The sequence below is a fragment of the Lates calcarifer genome, linkage group LG11 (genome assembly GCF_001640805.2).
Source record: "Lates calcarifer isolate ASB-BC8 linkage group LG11, TLL_Latcal_v3, whole genome shotgun sequence".
NCBI lineage: Eukaryota > Metazoa > Chordata > Actinopteri > Centropomidae > Lates > Lates calcarifer.
The window spans coordinates 17336399-17354396 of NC_066843.1; the positions used below are offsets into that span (position 1 = coordinate 17336399).

Here is a 17998-nt window from a genome sequence, read left to right on the forward strand (position 1 = left end):
GCCCTGTTAATCACAAGCAGCACCCGCAGCCCTGCCTGGCCACTCCCATCCTGTTTTTCACCTCCCTCTGTTTTTAATTTATCATTTATCTGGCCCTCTGGTTCACTTCACTTGCAGAAAACATGATTCTGTCTCTCTGTCGTGCTTTCATAACAAGAGTGATATGTCATTCTTCAAGTGGGAAGGCTGAGGAGGTGACTGGTCAGCACAAGACATCAACTGCATAAGAGGGAGCGAGAAAAAGGAAAAGTACTGAGGTAAAGAGACGGGCATGCACATGGGGAGAACAGCAGAAATATGACTTTAAACATAAGCAGAGAGAGGGCACAAATAAAATCTACAAGAATAAAAACACTGGGAGGAGAAGGATGAAGAATTTTTGCATCTGACTATTTTGTTCCATGCAATCACCCTCTCCACCTTCTGTCATTCACCTTGCCTTGCCTCTCCTCTTATGTCTGTCTCCATGTTTAGGAACAGATACTTAAATAAGGCTGTCCATTCATAAATCCACTTTACCGGTGCAAAGAAGAAGAAATCTCTTTCTCATTCATATCTTCTTCTCTTCTTTGTGTGTGGTGTATGCCTTTGGAAATCACACATTTAATATCTGTGTTAAAAGAACCAAGCCACTCAGTGGTTCCAGAGTTAACAGTCTAGTATAACCACATCACTGGATAGGTCTGCAGCCCCAGTGCCAAAAACATCTAAGACCGCGACAGCATGTGCTTTCTCTCTGTTTTCACCATCTGAGTCCGTCTCCCTCTCTCACCCTCTGAATCCTGAATTCCCCTCCTCTCCTATCTGTCGGCAGGGTTTATCTCCATCTTATGTCTGTCTTAATGTTTATCTATCTGTCTGACTCCCGTCAGTTCCTGGCATAGACCGTCCTGCCATACGGGTTTGTTTACTGTTGGCGAGGGTCTGCTCTCACACAGCTATTCACAGAGCGTCATGACTGAGCCAAATGTGATGTGGCGTTGCATAACTCTCAGATACACACACCAGATGGATGTAGTTCTGTGTAACTACTACATTTACTTTAATGTAGACTCAGTAGATTAAGTGCAGCATGTGCATGAATACTTATCTTTGTTTTTAAATCAAGTAACTTCACACATGCTCACAGGTATATGTGTTTTTAATAAATGTCACACCATGAATCATTTTAAGTTTGTTCAACTTCCCCTGTGGTATCAAAAATGTGAGTTAAGTGAATTCAAGTTGAGTAATTGTTTTTACTTATGAGTTATAATAAAACTAGACTGAGTGAATATCACAGAACCTGAGAAAAAAGATCAGTAAACTTAAGGTATTACATTGAAATTGTCACTGTGACTGAACAGTCACAGTGACAAATGTTAAAGGGGCTACTTGTGAGTTTTCTCTGTGGCTGGGAACAGGTGGTGGTGATGGTCACTTAACAAGAGCTTCAGCTATTGTTGCATTTCTGAGACAAGAGATTATGATACTGCCTTCAGGACAGGCTGGACACTACAGTGAGTCGCTATCGGAAAGTGACAAGACAGGTCTGCCAGGCCAGGACAAGCTGGTTGACTTACTACCTTCAGAAGAAAAGTGATAGAACTAAAAGCAAAAACATTGTTTTTTCTAGACTGGTAAGTAAATAGCTGTTAATGCTAATGCCACCTTTCAAATAGCTCCTTCAAAGTCATAAAGTATTTGCTTCCCTCTTACATTTCCCACTTTGAAGAGTCAGTTTTCATTTGACATGACGGATTTGTGAGTGTGAGCACAGAGACACGAGAGGCTACACTCAGTGTCTTCAGCTGAAAGGTATACAGGGTTTAGGGACTGAGTTCAATACTAGCATTCGTGATAGACTGCACTGTGTTCATTATTATGAAAGGAAACAATCCTTATTTATCTTAACATGATTTACAGGAAAACAGCAAGTTTCCAGCATGTTATCATCAAACTACAAAAAAAGAAAGGTTCTCTGGAGAGTTTCAAACTTCAAACGAAAACGGTGCATTCTGGGAAGTTTGTTTTAAGTTTGAACTTAATGAACTCTCAGCTTTTATTCAACATATTGCAAGTCAAAACTTTTACCCCAAAAAAATCTAATTAAGTATTGTAGTGTAGTGTGCTCTTTATAACAACCCAACATGATTCCTCTTTGGTTTACAAGAAACTTGAATGTAGTTGTTAGCAAACATATAAGGACATTTAGAAGTGTTTTTTGAAATGTGCAATTAATAAGATTTGTCAAAAATTAGCACTTGTATTTTTTTTTTTTTTTACAGCTGTGCTGTACTTTAAATGTTCATATAGTGCTTATAAATGCTAAATGAGCTGAAATGAAGTACCAACCCAAGTACCGTAGTAGATGTTTTTCCACTCTCTCAGAGACATATAGGGGCCAAAAAATGGAGTCAGTCCATGTTGTTTCTGTATGGTGGATGTTCTCTTTGTATCATGCTGCCATGCTGGCAAACAGTAACAAATATTATCATGTACCTGCTATGAAGCAGGTTAGGCGTCCCTGTGCCAGCCTTCCCTCACCTTCGCCTCTGTCTCCCTGTTTACCCCCTGCTTGTTTTTCTCCACTCCGCTCCTTTCCGTCACCCACAGTACTGTGTTTTTTGGTGAAGGCGTGGGAGTTGGGGAGAGAGTGAGCTAATACCCACGGTCTGATTAAGTGGTGGAAAAGAGGGCTGATAGAAGGAGAAGGGAGGAGAGAGGGCAAGGAACTAAGGGGAGGTGGGGGGAGGGAGTCGGTGGGTAGAAAATGAAGGGGTGGGGGGAAAAGAGGTGAGTATAAAAGCTTTGCTGTCAGGAATTAGGAAATATTCCTCGGGAGAAAATAGACTGAGAGATATTTTCAAGACTTCTTACTCCATAATTATCTTTAAGGGTAAGTACATTAAAGCAAATAAACTTTTAAAACCAGTGGCAGGTGAAAAGTAGAGGTAGTTTACATCTTTTGAACAAGCTAAAGTTTGTAGAAACTGCTAATTTTCTTTATTAGATGATGTCTGAGATGCATGTTTAAAATGTTTTCAGTATAATTCTGCCATCCTCATAGTACAGTAGGCCTATAGTTTTGGATACTGTTTGTGTAAAGAGTACTTAGTATGTAGCCTTTGTCTGGCTGTGTGCACTACCAGCATCATTTTTCCAATGAGGTGGGCACATTCTGCCTGCAGGGAGGAAAGCTATGAACCCACTAGGACCCCTACAAAGAGTCATGTGGGCATAAAACTGCAGACACTGCTGTCAGCACCTCTCTCACACACACACTTGTCTAGCTGTGCTTGCCAGTCTTTGGAAGTTCCTTTTTTGAACTTTGGGCCCTAGGCTTGCTGTTTCTGTGCCCACTGTGAGTCTGGGTTCCACTGAAGCCAAGATATGCCTGAGGGGCCGATGTTGTGAGCGCAGTATGTGCGTGTGAGTATGTGTCACTGATTTGTGTGTATGTTTATATGCAATGAAAGCTGCTATTGACGGTGAAAAGGAGGGCTGCCGAAACAGAATCCAATCCAAATCCCACAAACAGAAGATGTGGATGAAAGCTTTTCTGCACTGCAGGCATGCGTGTATGTGTGTGTGTGTGTGTGCGTGCGTGCTGAGGTGTTACAGACATCTGGTGTAGCTATTTGCACAGGTGTCACACGTTACCATAGGTCACTCATGCATGTGACTGAGTGCATATGTGTGCACACGTGTAAGTGCTGTATGGAATATAAGTGTGTATGCTGAGCCATATAAAATACTTGCATCTTTGTAATTACAGTCTATCTCCCTGCATTAAGCATAAGTGTATTTGGACTCTTAGTTGGCAGTTAGACAACATTTCTCAGCCACAGGTATTCTCTTACTGTTTTTTCCTACAAACTGAGCTTCTAGCTGCTGAATGGTGAGTGCGGACTGACCCTGACCACATATTTTTCTCAGTGAAAGTCTTCAGTCTGATCTTATGACATCATAAACATACATATTTATAACTTTGGTTTGTTCCATACAAAAATTCTGCAGCAACTTCCCAGCACATACAGATGTATATCTATAGGATAGTGTGTATCATTTTCTTACGTGACCACCTGCAGTCTGCATGCACAAAACCACAAGCACAGATATAGCAGCTTTGCCATTTTCAGCCATCTATCCCTGCTTGTGGTTCTTTCCTGTTTACCCACAGATCCAAAATCTCAGCCAGTCTCCCCCTCTTTCCTTTTCTCTCATTTTTCTCCCTCTTTTCCAATCTAACTCTTACTTTTGGTGCTGACATGACTCACTGAAACACCTTTCTCCTCCCTTCCAGCAGACAGGGAGATAAACAAGCCACAGGATGAGGAGCCTTCTTCAGTTTCTGGCACTCTGTGCTGCGGTCTCTCTCTGTGTCTGCTATGGTACAGTTCCTCACTTTGCTATCATTCAGCAGCCATTATCTATTCATAACCTGTGATATATCCCAGTCAGACAGTGATTTATCATTTATGATTAACCCGATTCCATGTTTTTCCCGTAGACTCTCATGAAAGCACAGAATCCATTGAAGGTGATTAAATATTGTCTCTCGTTTATGGGAAAACATGCATGCAGTTCTAACAAACACGACACAGCCTGCTATACAATATAATGTATTTAATCCTCCTTTTATCCCTCACTAACATACCCTCATCCCTTTTATTTCACCCGACCCAGATCAGTTGCATGAAGGGCATGCCCGACATGATTAAAATAGGGATTTTTGTCTAGTAAAGTTTTGTGGTTGTAGATTTGTTTGTGCCTCCAAACCGAGCCAACTCATTCATCACGCCACAGAGGGGCAACGAACACAACCCACCCGGAGGGAACCATTACAACTTCATGAGGTAAGACACCCAACCACAGACATGCACACGGGGCATATATCCCTTCCTTTATCTCATACATGTGTAAAACCACATACTCATTAAGACAAAGCCTAATTAGAATAATAAACATCTGCATATGCTTGAAACATCCACTGACACAAACACACAGAGCCTGAAGCTGGAACTAAATGTTCAATGAAATAATTAAGTTTGTGATATTAAAACAGGAAATGTTAAAAACAAAGAGTATCTGCTTCTGATTACAGTTCTTCCTCGAACTATCTCTGCCTGCAATTCTCTATATCTCTTTTCCCCCCCGCCGCCCACCCTCCCCTCTGTCTCGTCCAGGCCGAGAAAATCTCCGGCGGAGAGGCGTGCAGAGATCTGTGAGGACTACTCTCCCTGCCGCTTCTATGCCTATAGCCACGGCTACCAGCAGGCCTACCAGAGATATTTCAACTCCCAGACTCAACCCCAGAGACCAGCTGCAGTTCGTCGTCGATACTAAACTCAGAGTATCAGTCTGTCAGATGCAGAATTATCATTATCATCTGGATATGAATGTGTATCTCAACATTCCACATATCACAACTTTTATATAATTTATGTTGTTGTTTTTGTGGCCTCCTCTGGATGTTAAGTGACAATCCTAGAAAATACATATTTTCTAAATACTGAGGCATCCAGTGTGGCTCAAATCTCTCAACAACCCATCATTATACCCATGTAGAAATTCACGGCCCATCTCTTGTGTAATCTCAGGATCACCTTTATCCCCCTATTATCACACCTTCACAGCATTTATGAGCTTTATGTGATATTCTTGAATGCTCACTATCCACTAATCATTTCTTACATTATCCGCCTACTTATCCAGGCCAGCACTGCTGGTGATTATTTCCATTGCTTTGAAAAAAATAAATAAATAAACAAAATTCCTTTTTTGGGGGTTTTTGTTTTAATCCTGTTTATACCATTTGTTTGCCACATGGTTGTGTGAAAACATTTGGGATCGGCGCCAGTGTTTGTGTGGCAGATTTTAAAATGATGGTAGTGGTCAAATTTTTGTGACTTCTCATGATTAAATGGCGATGAAAAGTGTTTTAAAGGGTAGGGTAGTGGTGTTGGAAGTGCAGACAAGTTGAACAGACTTATTTTTCTTATTTGTTTTATAGTAGGGGACTAACATAAAGGTTTGCGAGAGTGGCCAGGGTAAATAGTTAAGATTCAGTTGAATCACCAGCAAGCCACTGCTTGTTGCAGTTACAGATCCTTCACTTAAAGTGCCAATGCATTCATGTAAAAATACATCAGTAGAAATAAAAGTCCTGCATTCAAAATCCTGCACAAGCAAAAGCACATTAGCATCATCATTATCAACATGTAATTTAAGTATCAAAGTAAATGTATGTGTTCTGCAGTAAAATGTCTCCTGTGACTGATATATTGAATGTGACATTATTAGATAGTTAATGCTGATGCAACACTGTACAAGTTTAGCTGCTCAATGTGGAGCTAGTTTTAACTACTTTATTTATAGTTAGGCAGTTTTCGTCCAGTGGTTCTTGTGACCCTTCCAAATGGTCACAAGATAAATCTGAGTGGTGGTGAGATGATTAATGGGAGAGGAAAGAAGAGAAACTTGCTGCTCAGTAAAAATGACTGTTTTTGTCAGTGGAGTCTGGTAGTGATATATAGCAACGTTTCTGGTTAAACAAAAAGGATCTTACTTAAAAAAAAGGTTTATCTCTGTAGGGACTCTGTTCATAATGATGTCAGACACTTACAAGTAACAATCTGGCAAAAACAAGCACTTCAGTGAATGTACTTTGAAGTGGACAGCTGCCCACAGGATAACATCCTAACAGATGTTTGGTAGGATGCACTGTTATTGTACAATACTGCACTGATTGCAAAGACTTTTGTCCCTATCAATCATTTATACCCAAAAACACAAAAAATAAAAATAAGGCCCAGGTTCAAAATAATAAATAAATAAATACAGTTAACCTGTAAATGTGGTGGAGTAGAAATATCATGTAGTGTAAAATGGAAATATTCAAGTAAGTTACAAGTATCTCTACTGTACTGTACTGTACTCAAGCACAGTACCTGAGTAAAGGTATTTAGGTACTTCCAACCACTGACTTGTAGAGGGGTTAAACAAGGACACATATTACTGGAAGCACACAAGCACCGCGGATGTTAATATGCATAGTCGAGATCTGGTTTCATGTAAGCTCAGGAGGAATCTGTGCAATGCAGCACACATCTGTGTGTCAGTATCCTCGCTGCTGCAGACAGTCAGAGAAACAAAGACAGGTCAGCACAGTGTGGATGTCAGCATGGCACAGTCACAGTCATACTGGATGTTTGTTTTTCTTTGTTACCACAACTCCACAAATGTGCACAATTAAAGTTGTCCTGAGGTTGAATCCTTGATGTCTGTCCCTGAGACGAGACAAGGCACCAAGGTTGACCCAGACAGTGAAATTACAGCTCATGTAGTTCTGTCAGAACCAGTCCAGAATCTAAATATCCATTCAAAAAAAGCAACAAGAAGAGCAAGAGAGGGAAAAATTTACGGAAAACATTTTCATATCATGAATTAAGGATGTCCAAAGGATTGGTTTTGGAAATGTAACTATGGTAATATGCTGTACACAATGGCCACAATACATCAGATGCTGTAATTCATTACAGCACAACATTGCTTATGATTGTCCTTCTCTACTAAACCGTCAAAATACCAAAGAATTAGGTGTTTTAAAATGACCAAGCATTTTTCTTGTGGAAAGTTGTGCTTCAATTAAAATTAAATGACATGTTTTACTCACTGTATGAAGCTTTCCACTTCTTTATTGGCAAACCACCCACTTGTTTTGGTAAAAATATCTGTCTACATTTCAAATTACCCTCCTACAAATCTTCAAACACTCCGGGTTTGTTTCTAAATCTTACTTTCTTTATGTAGGAAGTCACTGCGGTGTGTAATAAAAGAGAAAACCCTCGGATTAAAATCATGTCACATAATGTGGGACGGTGGTTTCAGTTTGTATTACATGGTTTTGTCTGCCTCATGGACTTTGTGACCCAAATGTAAAAGTGTGTGGGCGCGCAGTGAAACTCTGACCTCTCCAGGCTGCCAGCTGGCATTGCATCTCCAAAATTTAATCAAACCTTTTATTATTATCACTGAGTCTGACAGCAAGTCGTCTGGAAATGGTGTAATTTTATTTTGCAGCTGAATTACATCATCCTGTGTCTCTTTTTAATTTTCGAGCATTTTTTTCTACTTTTCTTTAAAATTGAAAGAAAAATCTGCCGTTTCAAGATTCAGTAGAGGAAAGTGAGATGCAAACAATGATTCACAAGAACAACCTGGTTTCTCAGCAGCAGCTAAATTGACCTAAACAAGGTGAAAAATATTTGTCATTGAAAGACACTTCCTGTGGCTGAGATTTGTGGCTGTGAGTTGTCCACATTTGTTTTCTCATCACCTATGCTTTAAAACAAATACACACCTTTTGGAAGCAGAGAGTCCACACTCTTTTTGTATAGGTGTGTGTGTGTGTGTGTGTGTGTATGCGCGCACAAACATATATATAAAACCTGTTTTTGTATGCATGATTTTCGTGGAGGTGTGTATTTCTGTATCCGTGTGGGTGTGTGATACATGATTCCCTAACCAATCACATATCCATGCTGGAGTGAGGGCCGCATCTATAAACTCAGTGTGTATCTATGTATATATGTGTAAGAGAAAGACAGAAAGAAAGAGAGAGAAGAGAGTGACAGAGCACTTAAAGTCTCCAGTCTTACTTGCTGTGTGGTTGAAGAAAGAAGCTCAGAGATGAAGACTTTGGCCATCCTGGTCCTCTGCTCCCTGGCTGTCATCTGTCTGACTTCAGGTAAGAGCAACACAGCAGAATGCTATATGTTTCAAAAGCTCTTTTAAAACTGCAGCATACAGTATCAACTTTACAAAGTTTAAAAACCTGCCCAATTGATTTATTTGACTCAAGACTTTTGTGGTGAAAGGAATCACTTGAAGGTGTGACACTTACTTGACTACAAAAAATCTAATAAAATGAAATAAATCATTATTATTTATATTTTTCCCTTCATGTTTGACAGATGCCTCCACTGGGTCGCAGCCTGCTGGTGACAACCCTGCTCAGGAGGGTAAGATCATGATTCAACAATAGGATTTTTACTGAGCTGTATATTTAGTGCATTTATTCTGCTACAGTTGTGAAACACGTTTTGAGTCAGTTTGACTCAAAGATGATTCCCACAGTTTGACCAGAAATCTTTTCCAGTTTTCAGTTGATGCTGACATAAATAATGATTTTAAAAAAAATAACCCTGATAATCAGTTTAACATTTTGTTTAATATAGCTCTGATTCGTTAAACAAAATTTGAACAATGATAACCCAATTTAAACATATATTTCACTCTTTCTTCTACAACTGCTCTTGATTTTCTGTGTTGCTATTATATCTTCCATATGCATTTGTATTTGGTTGATTTTTAACAGGCCCTGACAGACTCTGCATTTATACATTCATATTAAATGTGCATGATGTGCAGGTTTGTTTGTGGAGAGAGAGGAGGCATCCACAGTGGTGAGACAGAAGAGAGCTGCTGGAGAGTTATCCCCAACCCAGCTGGAGAGGTATTTCACACATCCTCTTCTTTCCCATCACCTATAAACAGCAATGGACAGGCACACCCACATACTACTACTGAATCTAATAGCAGCACATATGTGTGTGTGTGTGTGTGTGTGTGTGTGTGTGTGTGTGTGTTTTAAATCTAACTGTTCATCTCTCTCCACTCAGCCTGAGAGAAGTCTGTGAGGCCAACCTGGCTTGTGAGCACAAGATGGACATAGATGGAATTATTGCCGCCTACACCGCCTACTATGGACCAATCCCATATTAGACGCCACATCGGGACAACTGATTGCTCGCCAAAATTGTCTTTTCTTTCATTTGCCTTATCACCTTTGAGCTTACCTTTGTCTTTGCTGTTATGCAAAAAAGCATGGAAAACATCTTCCAAAGTGTGCCAGTGTGTAAAAGTAAGTTGTTACACAAGAGGAGAAAAGAGAGATATGGGGATAAAGATGTGAGCAGATGTGTGAGCAGGAGGAATAATGTTGGCATGTGATTTATTTTTCCACCCTGCATAGACCCAGAGAATTGCCTCTAATTCTATCATTTCAGCCAGTCTGTAGAGTAGTTTGATGAAATTAAATAAACATAAATAAAAGTGTGCTGTGTGTGCTCTTTGTTAAAACCCCACCTGTGATACTGGATGAATTACTTTAACAGTTTCTTAGTAATTTAAGTGCTTAGACAAGTTTAGGCCACTAGATGTCACTGTTGTACATGAATATGTCATCAAAAAGTTAATATAGTCTTATATGTAGACTTTGTCTCCTTGAGGTTTTCTTGAGGTTTGGTTGCGAATGCCAGGCGTTTTTATTATTGTGTCATACATTCAATTATGGGCTTACAAGATACAATAATTTATATCATACAGATCCAATGCAGAGTGCTTTGTATATATTTTCAAGTACATTTTTCTCCTCCGGTAAAGATTTTGAGGTAGGATTATCTTATATGGATTCATATGTGTTAACCTCTATTTTGTTCACCTCTATCAGACAATATTAAATCCATAGTGTTAAAATATTGATAAAAGTTGGATAGCTGTTTAGACATCCTCCTCTTTTTCTATATAAAAACATCCTAGTGTCGAATTCATTTCAATCCAAATAACTTTATTATTTCCAACAGGGCAATTAGAGAGCACGAAGAGCAGTTCAACAAAATCACACACAATACACTTAAATAAAAATGTAAAAAAAAAAAAAAAACTCAAAAAGCTCACCTATCAAGGAAAAACAAATCAATAAATACTACATGTTACAGTGCAATGTAACCCTGAGAAGCTGAAACACGATAGTTGTCCCATCAGTTAAAGGTCAGCCATGTCTGAGTCTCTGTGTTTATCCATCAACGTGGTTTTTCATGTCGCTCATTTGCATTTTGCAATAACATAGTCTGCACTGAAGAATTCAGACATCCCCATTGAGGACAGACCTTCCATGTAATGAGATGTACTACTTGTGTCACCAGTGAGGTTGTTTACATGCTAAAATGCCCATGTGGCTTAATATATGTGGGAGAGACAAAGAGACAATTGAAAATGTATATAATTGAACACAAAAACACAAGAGGAAGACAACATTTAACTTAACTAAGAGCAAGGTAACTATATAGATCAACTGCTTTTGAAAAGGGAGTATTTTGTATGTGTAAACACACTATCACCACAAGGACTAAATGAAGAGCTTGACTTTTGAGGTGTTTTCTTACAAATTACATTGAACTAATTTTGATTAACTACTGAAAATGATACTTTAATGATGTTGCTACAATGTATAAAGCAAAGAGGGGTCACAGATCAAGTAGCACAGATGATGGCTTGATTACTGAACAATCCAGTTACCATATGGGATGCCTTGTATGATGTTTGAAAATGTATAAATGCTTTTCAACTCATTATTCCTGCTTGGTCCCTGATGATGGCACAAGCCAAAACACTGGGCCTTAATCCAACAAAATGCAGTCTGAAGTCTATTAAAAGACCAAGTCAACACTTCTTTGACTTGATACTCCAGAAGGACTACATTCAAACTACTACACAGGCTATTTTGGTTGTAACATTTCTCTAGCAAAGTCCACAGCATGTTCTGATCAAACCACTGATGCTATTACAGTACAGCAGATAAATACCTCTTGAATTGGAGTGACATACACATACACATACATATGTAATACACCTACATATACAGACCTAAATTCCCTTACTATACTATACTATACTACAATCTGTACTAAGTCCTCCTTGTCCTATGTTCTACTGGGGTGATTGATATAATTGTAGTCTGAGGTAGAAGGAGATGAGTTTAACAGTTCATGCAGTCATGGGCCGGCAACAACTGCCCTATTCGTCTGGCTTGGCACCCTCAGACTATTACCTTTTCCCCAGGATGAAGGAGTGTCCTTCATTTTGCAGTGATGTGTCATTGCTGTGGGCCACTTTCTCAAGAACCTAAAACAAAAGACTGTTCCATTTGGACACATAGCACTCATGATGCAACCTTGCCTGGCAGAATAATCCAATCAGTAAAAGATGGAAAACACCTTATAATCTGCTCAGTCTGTAGAAATATGTTGTTAACATGCATTAGATATCATTGAGACTTTGTCGCAGCTGTCAGTAGCTCTGTGCCGTTGTGAGATTATGTGTGTGTGCTGTATGTCTGGTATCTGGTTAGGCAAGTCTCTATCTCTACCTGAAACTACTTTGTTGTCTACTCTTCCAGTTCCCTTATCTTTATTGTTCTTTTTGTTTTTCTTTTCTAGTGCAAAAGGTCGATGCATGAAACAGTAATTTGACAGAGAATAAGTGAGAAGAGAGAGATAAGATTTGCAGAACAAGACAAACTTTAAAAAAACACAAAGAAAGTTAATGAGACAAAGAAAAACAATGCATGACGATATGTGTGTATGAGTGAATGTATGAGAGAGTATGAAGGAAGAAAAGAGTGAAAAAATGGAGGGTTGTTGTTAGAGCAATTCTGATAGTAGCACCTCGGGACAGTCTTCTCTTTTCTTGTGATTTTTCCATTTTCCCTCATGACACATCCAACTGAGTCATGAAGCCTAAATTATATGATGGACAGTTATTTGATCTGCTTGGCTTCCCAAAACCTCAGAAGAAAGCTTGTTTTCTAACATTTTACATTTAACTATTATTATCAGCATAAAAGCACAAATGCCGCAAAATCCAATGAATATGGAGATGTTAGCCGAACACAAAACATTACTATCAATCACATTTGTATCATTTGGATGAAAATAAGCTTGGTTAGTTGAGAAGACGTATGTAGCTACAGTTGGCAGCCAGCAACCAGTTAGCTTAGCTTAGCACAAAGACTGGTAACATGGGGAAAGCTAGCCTGGTTTTGTTCAAAGATAACAAACAATGCCTGGTAGCACCATTTAATCTAATTTACTAACACATTGTATCTTATTTACTTAATGTATAAAAAAATGTAAAACAACAATTCATCATTTTACAGGTGTTATTTGCTGCACTTCCTCTACTGGGAGCTGTAACTTCCTGGAGCCTATGCTAGGTTACTGCACTCCGATTGCCACACACATATTAATCAGTGAGCTTCATGGGTGCTAGTGGGAAGATTTTGTTACCTTTGGATAGAGCTAAGCTACCTGTTTCCAGCCTATATGCTAAGCTAAGCTAACCAGCTGCTGGTGCTAGTTTTATATTTACTGCACAGATTTGAGAGTAGTATCAATCTCACATGTACAACTCTCTCTAGAGAGTGAATAAGGGTATTTTCCCAAAACTATTCCTTTTTTCCCTACATTTATTCTACAGAGGGTTTGTTAAAAAAAAAAAAATTCTTTGTAGCCTAAGTATTATTCTATCATATTTACTAATTAATTGACTGACCAAACTTTATCTTGTGTACAAGTAATACATTTTGTATTATGCTGATAATGTACTATGATAAAATGTTGTTTGAAAAATGATTAGCTATTCTTGTTTATTCCCAAGAAGTTCCCCTAACTTTTTCCAACTTTAAATCCATATCCTCAGAAGAGGACAAAAAGCCGAAAAAACTGCCCCTCGGAATTCCCCTTGCATTTTGCCATGCACTGCATCACACACGTAATAACAGTGTTACAGAATACAAGAGGTGTTTTTTGATTTGATGACGGGAAGAATGTTGTTTTGTATCTTGTTTATTGTCGTCACTTCCTCTATTTAGTGGCTTAACAATGACCCAGCAGAGAAACATCTGAGTGCCTCTGACAAGTCTTGTATATGAGTGACATATACAAGTTGGCAGCTTGAAGCAGTTTCATGAAAGTTTGTTTATTTTTCATTCCAGCTGTTGGCTGAGCTGCTCAACCAGTCTCACAGTTCTGCACCAAATAATGTAACATTAACTCTTGTGTAGTTAGTTTTACTGTTTTATTGATAGTGTGAGAATGTATGTTTTTTCCATCCTAAGTAGTTTTATGCTTATATTTACAGCAAATATCACATTTTATCAGAACTGCTCAAATGGATACATCATTTCAGTGTTGTCAGAATTTTATTTATTTATTTATTTTTTTTACTTATTTTACTGTGCATGCTCACAGCATACTCCCTTAAAGAAATATCAAATTGATAAAAGACAGACACAAATTATGAATAATATCAGCACCTAAAGGTTGATAGTTGCACAGCAGCAAAGAAAACTTACACTTACACATTCAACATGCCATGCAGTAATGAAAGACGTATCATTTCATTAAGTAAAATCAAAACATTTGTTAAACACATGTTAAAGTGCAGAAGCATTAGCAACAAAATAAACTATAATAGCGTAATGCTAATGTTATTATTGTTGAGGTGTAGCTAATTTTACCTGTTTTATATGTGGCTGGATGTTTAATATATTTACAATATATTGTATGCCATAAGTTTTCCTGAGAAATGTAATACAGTGCTATTACGTATTAAGTGGGGTAAACTGTCAGGTATCTCAAAATTCTACTTAAGTAAATGTACTTCAGTTACTTTCCACCTCTGGTGTCATGCTATTTTTTGCTCTGAACTTGCAGGGTAACTGTTTGTTACATAAATAAAATCTAAATGTAGTTCACAGTGCTGCCCCATAATTCTCCCTCTCTTGTATTTCTTGCCCAACACGTTTGTCTTCAGTCTAAACTTGGAAAGTACCATTACGTCACCAGGAAACAGGGTTTAGATTTAAATTCACGTGCTCCTGTGGCTGCAGACACCTTTCTCATGACACAGATGTCAAACCACTATCATGGACAAGCTAACGTTTGTGAAGGAGAACCAGGAGCGTATCCAGACTGTAGAGAATTCATTTGGTCCGTCAGGGCAGCCCCTGTCTAAGCCGGATCGGGTTCTGATGGGAGAGGGTCGACTGATAAAACAAGGTCGTCGGAAGCCTGAACCAAAGGCGTTCTTCCTCTTCAATGATGTGCTGGTGTATGGCAGCATCATTCTGAACGGCCGCTGGCACAAAAACCAAAAGATCATCCCACTAGGTGAGCAACTCATCTTCTCCTGTGGCTTAACAGAACACTGGAACCACTGGATCAAAAATGTCCCATGAAGAATGAATTGTTTTTTGCCAGTTGGTTTTGCATTTTTAAAATGTAGTTTTTCAATTATTTTAGTACCTCATGTGAAATTACATTCACTGCTATTGGATTGGTAGAGTGGCAGCAGTTTGAAAGGCAGATATTCTAAAAGCACTCATGGAAAAATATTTAGCTGTGACTTTTTTGTAGAGAAGCCAATTGACCATACCATATCATCTGTATCTTTTTTCCAATGTCATCAATATGCTATCTTCACTGTAATTTCAGAAAACATCCAGCTGGAAGACGTGGAGGACGGTGTGATATTGAGGAACCAATGGCTGATCCGTACACCATGCAAGTCCTTCTTTGTGTCCGCCCCTTCATACGAGGAGAAGCGGGCCTGGATGGATCACATTGAAGACTGCCGGTCTAAACTGCTGCAGACTGGCAACTGCCAACCTAGCTTAACCTTTGCTATTTCCTGGATACCAGACCATGGCTCCTACAAATGCATGCGCTGCCTCAGCAAGTTCACTGCAACGAAACGTCGACACCACTGCCGAAAATGTGGCTTTTTGGTCTGCAATTCGTGCTCCAAGACGCGAGCAGTAATAGGCAACATTCACCCTTCTAAGAAGCTGAGGGTGTGCAGTTTCTGCCACACAAGCATGGAGAAAGACGGATCTCGCCAGAGGGAAGACAGCACTGGGAAGAACAGCTCAGAGGAGGACGATGTGGCAGCATCCAGTGATGACGAAGTGGAAGAGGAAATCATTCAGAACCACTCTCCCAGCAACTGGCTGGACACCCAGATGGGCACTTGGGGACAGCTGGGCACATATGCGTACCCCAGATCAATAGACCAGTCACCCCAGTAAAACATAACCAACACAAGACTGCTACAGCCTCACCATCCTATTAAACTATGAACTGTGTTATAACAAAAAGCACTGGACTTTTGAATACACTCAGATGACTGGGAATGTTGACACAAAGCTGCTTTTATTAAATTGAGTAGGAACATGTTTGGAGCCAGTATAAAGAATCCTTAAAGATGCCCTCCAGTGTTTTAAAATTTCTAAAGATGCTCTGCTTTGAATCATGACTTCATATGGATTTCCCAGACCTTCTTCATTGAAAAATCCAGAATTGCAACTGCAAATAATTCATACATATGCAAATATTTTCAGTTTCAAAAGTTCAACTGCTGGACACACAATCTCTCCTACTTTACTGAAAAGTCCATTCTCAGGGGTTTCAAGTTTCCACATCACACAAGTTGCATAATCAGTTGTAATAACAAATCTCAGACTTTGACTAAGATTTTTAGTGAGTGCCAAGAAACTTTCTCTCTGCAGGAAATGAATATTAAAGAGGCCTGCTACTGTCAAACTCACATACAACATTTTGCACTGTGAAGTTCAAATATCACAGTCAGGTAACAGGATGAAGAAAACATTTTTGAAGGGAGACTTTAAGAGAGAGAATTATGTATTTGTAGATATTTACTCCTGTCAGTGCTGCACTCTTTATACCCTGGTTCATATAGACACACACTAATTATGAGCTGGTGTCAGATGATGTTGAGAAGAACAGTTTCTTCAGGCCTTAAATCAAGTGTGTATGTATCAGTTGCTGTTTACATGTGAAAAAGAAATTACTCTTTATAGCTTTAACTAATGATCTATGAACAATAAAGCATTTACGAACAGGTAAAATAATTGTGTCTGTTGTGATGATTTGAATGTTCAGTGTCAAAGTGGATGCACCAATCTTTTTTTCCATGATTCCAGTCCAGTCCATATATTTTTGTATAAGTCTGTATAACTCATTACTCATTCTTCTGCACATACAACTCTAAAACTACACATCACTATTTAAATTATCAGTTAAGAATTCCATACAACAACATTTTTGGTATGTGCAAATTTTGTGTAAAAAAAAATGAGGGGGGGGGGGGGGTGACAGTAAAATGACCAAGCTTTTGGAATAAGATTGAACTACAGTTTAATTCAAATGTACATAATTAATTGACTGTAGCTGCTATAAACACAAACAGTGTCCTCTTTAAACACAGACAGCTAGTATGCATTTTTACAACAAATTCCAATAAGTCATGCAAGTATTTTGTATTTTTACATGGTTTTAGTGAAATGATTTCCTCAGCAAACAGGCTAATAAGTAATTAACATTCATTGATCTGTGAGGGTTTATCAGTTATAAACTAGTGTTTCTGTATGCTTCTGTCTGTCTGCCTGTTGGTGTTTGAGTTGGAGAGATAGCAGTGGGTCAGGGGATTCTTGTTGGGCGTGGCCTTGCCAGTAAGAGAGAAAGAGGGTGGAGGTGGTTTACGGCAAAATGACTTACCTTTAAAAAATATTTGTGCAACTTGTCATCAAATAGGCCTAAAATAACAAACTGGGATTGCTGTGTGTGCCTGAGGTAAAATCCATGTTGGAAAACATCACTGAAACTTAAGTCACCGCTTCTGTTTTTGATTCTGTCCAAAGAGCCAAGGGAACATTTTCACACAGAAATAACCCTAGACTGATGGTTTAACTGGCTACATAAACAAACAGCTGTAACAACGCCAAATATTTTCTAATCATGGGTAAGTCACTGCTTTGAAAATAGTGCCAAACTTGTTTGACTCTTACGGAACAAGGAAATATGGCCTATTTTCCTGATAAAAGACGCTAGTCACAGATACTGAATGCACTGTATCATAATTAGCCTGATTAGTAAAACCGGTTAACCATCACTGACGAATGCCAGTAATACAAAAAATAAGGTGCTGTGTCTCATCATGAAATACTTCTGTTTTTAAATTGTATACAATAATACCTTGCTAACACCTTGCATTACTACGAAAAAAAATCCAAAGCTTGTGTCACCTTTCCTCTGCTCCATATCACATATGAAAATACAACAAATTTAATAAAAGCAACTTTTGGTCATCTGTG

At 38.8% G+C, this 17998-nt stretch overlaps 3 protein-coding genes across 4 annotated transcripts; all 3 read left to right on the forward strand.

Annotated features, from left to right (window-relative positions):
• Positions 1–2737: 2737 nt before the first annotated feature.
• On the forward strand, positions 2738–5758 carry mgp (matrix Gla protein). 2 transcript variants are annotated; one of them, XM_018667786.2, is made up of 5 exons: positions 2738–2878; positions 4289–4373; positions 4493–4522; positions 4742–4838; positions 5169–5758. In XM_018667786.2, the coding sequence occupies exons 2-5, from the start codon at positions 4313–4315 to the stop codon at positions 5326–5328; spliced, it is 348 nt and encodes a 115-aa protein (XP_018523302.1). In that variant the 5' UTR covers positions 2738–2878; positions 4289–4312; the 3' UTR covers positions 5329–5758. The 2 variants fall into 2 exon arrangements, with proteins under 2 accessions (XP_018523302.1, XP_018523303.1); XM_018667787.2 differs by having other exon boundaries at positions 2751–2878; positions 4286–4373.
• A 2808-nt stretch (positions 5759–8566) lies between these two features.
• On the forward strand, positions 8567–10101 carry bglap (bone gamma-carboxyglutamate (gla) protein). Its single transcript, XM_018667631.2, has 4 exons — positions 8567–8731; positions 8958–9005; positions 9415–9499; positions 9666–10101. Exons 1-4 carry the CDS (start codon positions 8674–8676, stop codon positions 9766–9768), a joined length of 294 nt encoding a protein of 97 aa, XP_018523147.1. The 5' UTR covers positions 8567–8673; the 3' UTR covers positions 9769–10101.
• A 4598-nt stretch (positions 10102–14699) lies between these two features.
• On the forward strand, positions 14700–16756 carry LOC108877557 (pleckstrin homology domain-containing family F member 2). Its single transcript, XM_018667630.2, has 2 exons — positions 14700–14996; positions 15321–16756. Exons 1-2 carry the CDS (start codon positions 14753–14755, stop codon positions 15911–15913), a joined length of 837 nt encoding a protein of 278 aa, XP_018523146.1. The 5' UTR covers positions 14700–14752; the 3' UTR covers positions 15914–16756.
• The last annotated feature ends 1242 nt before the right edge of the window (positions 16757–17998 follow it).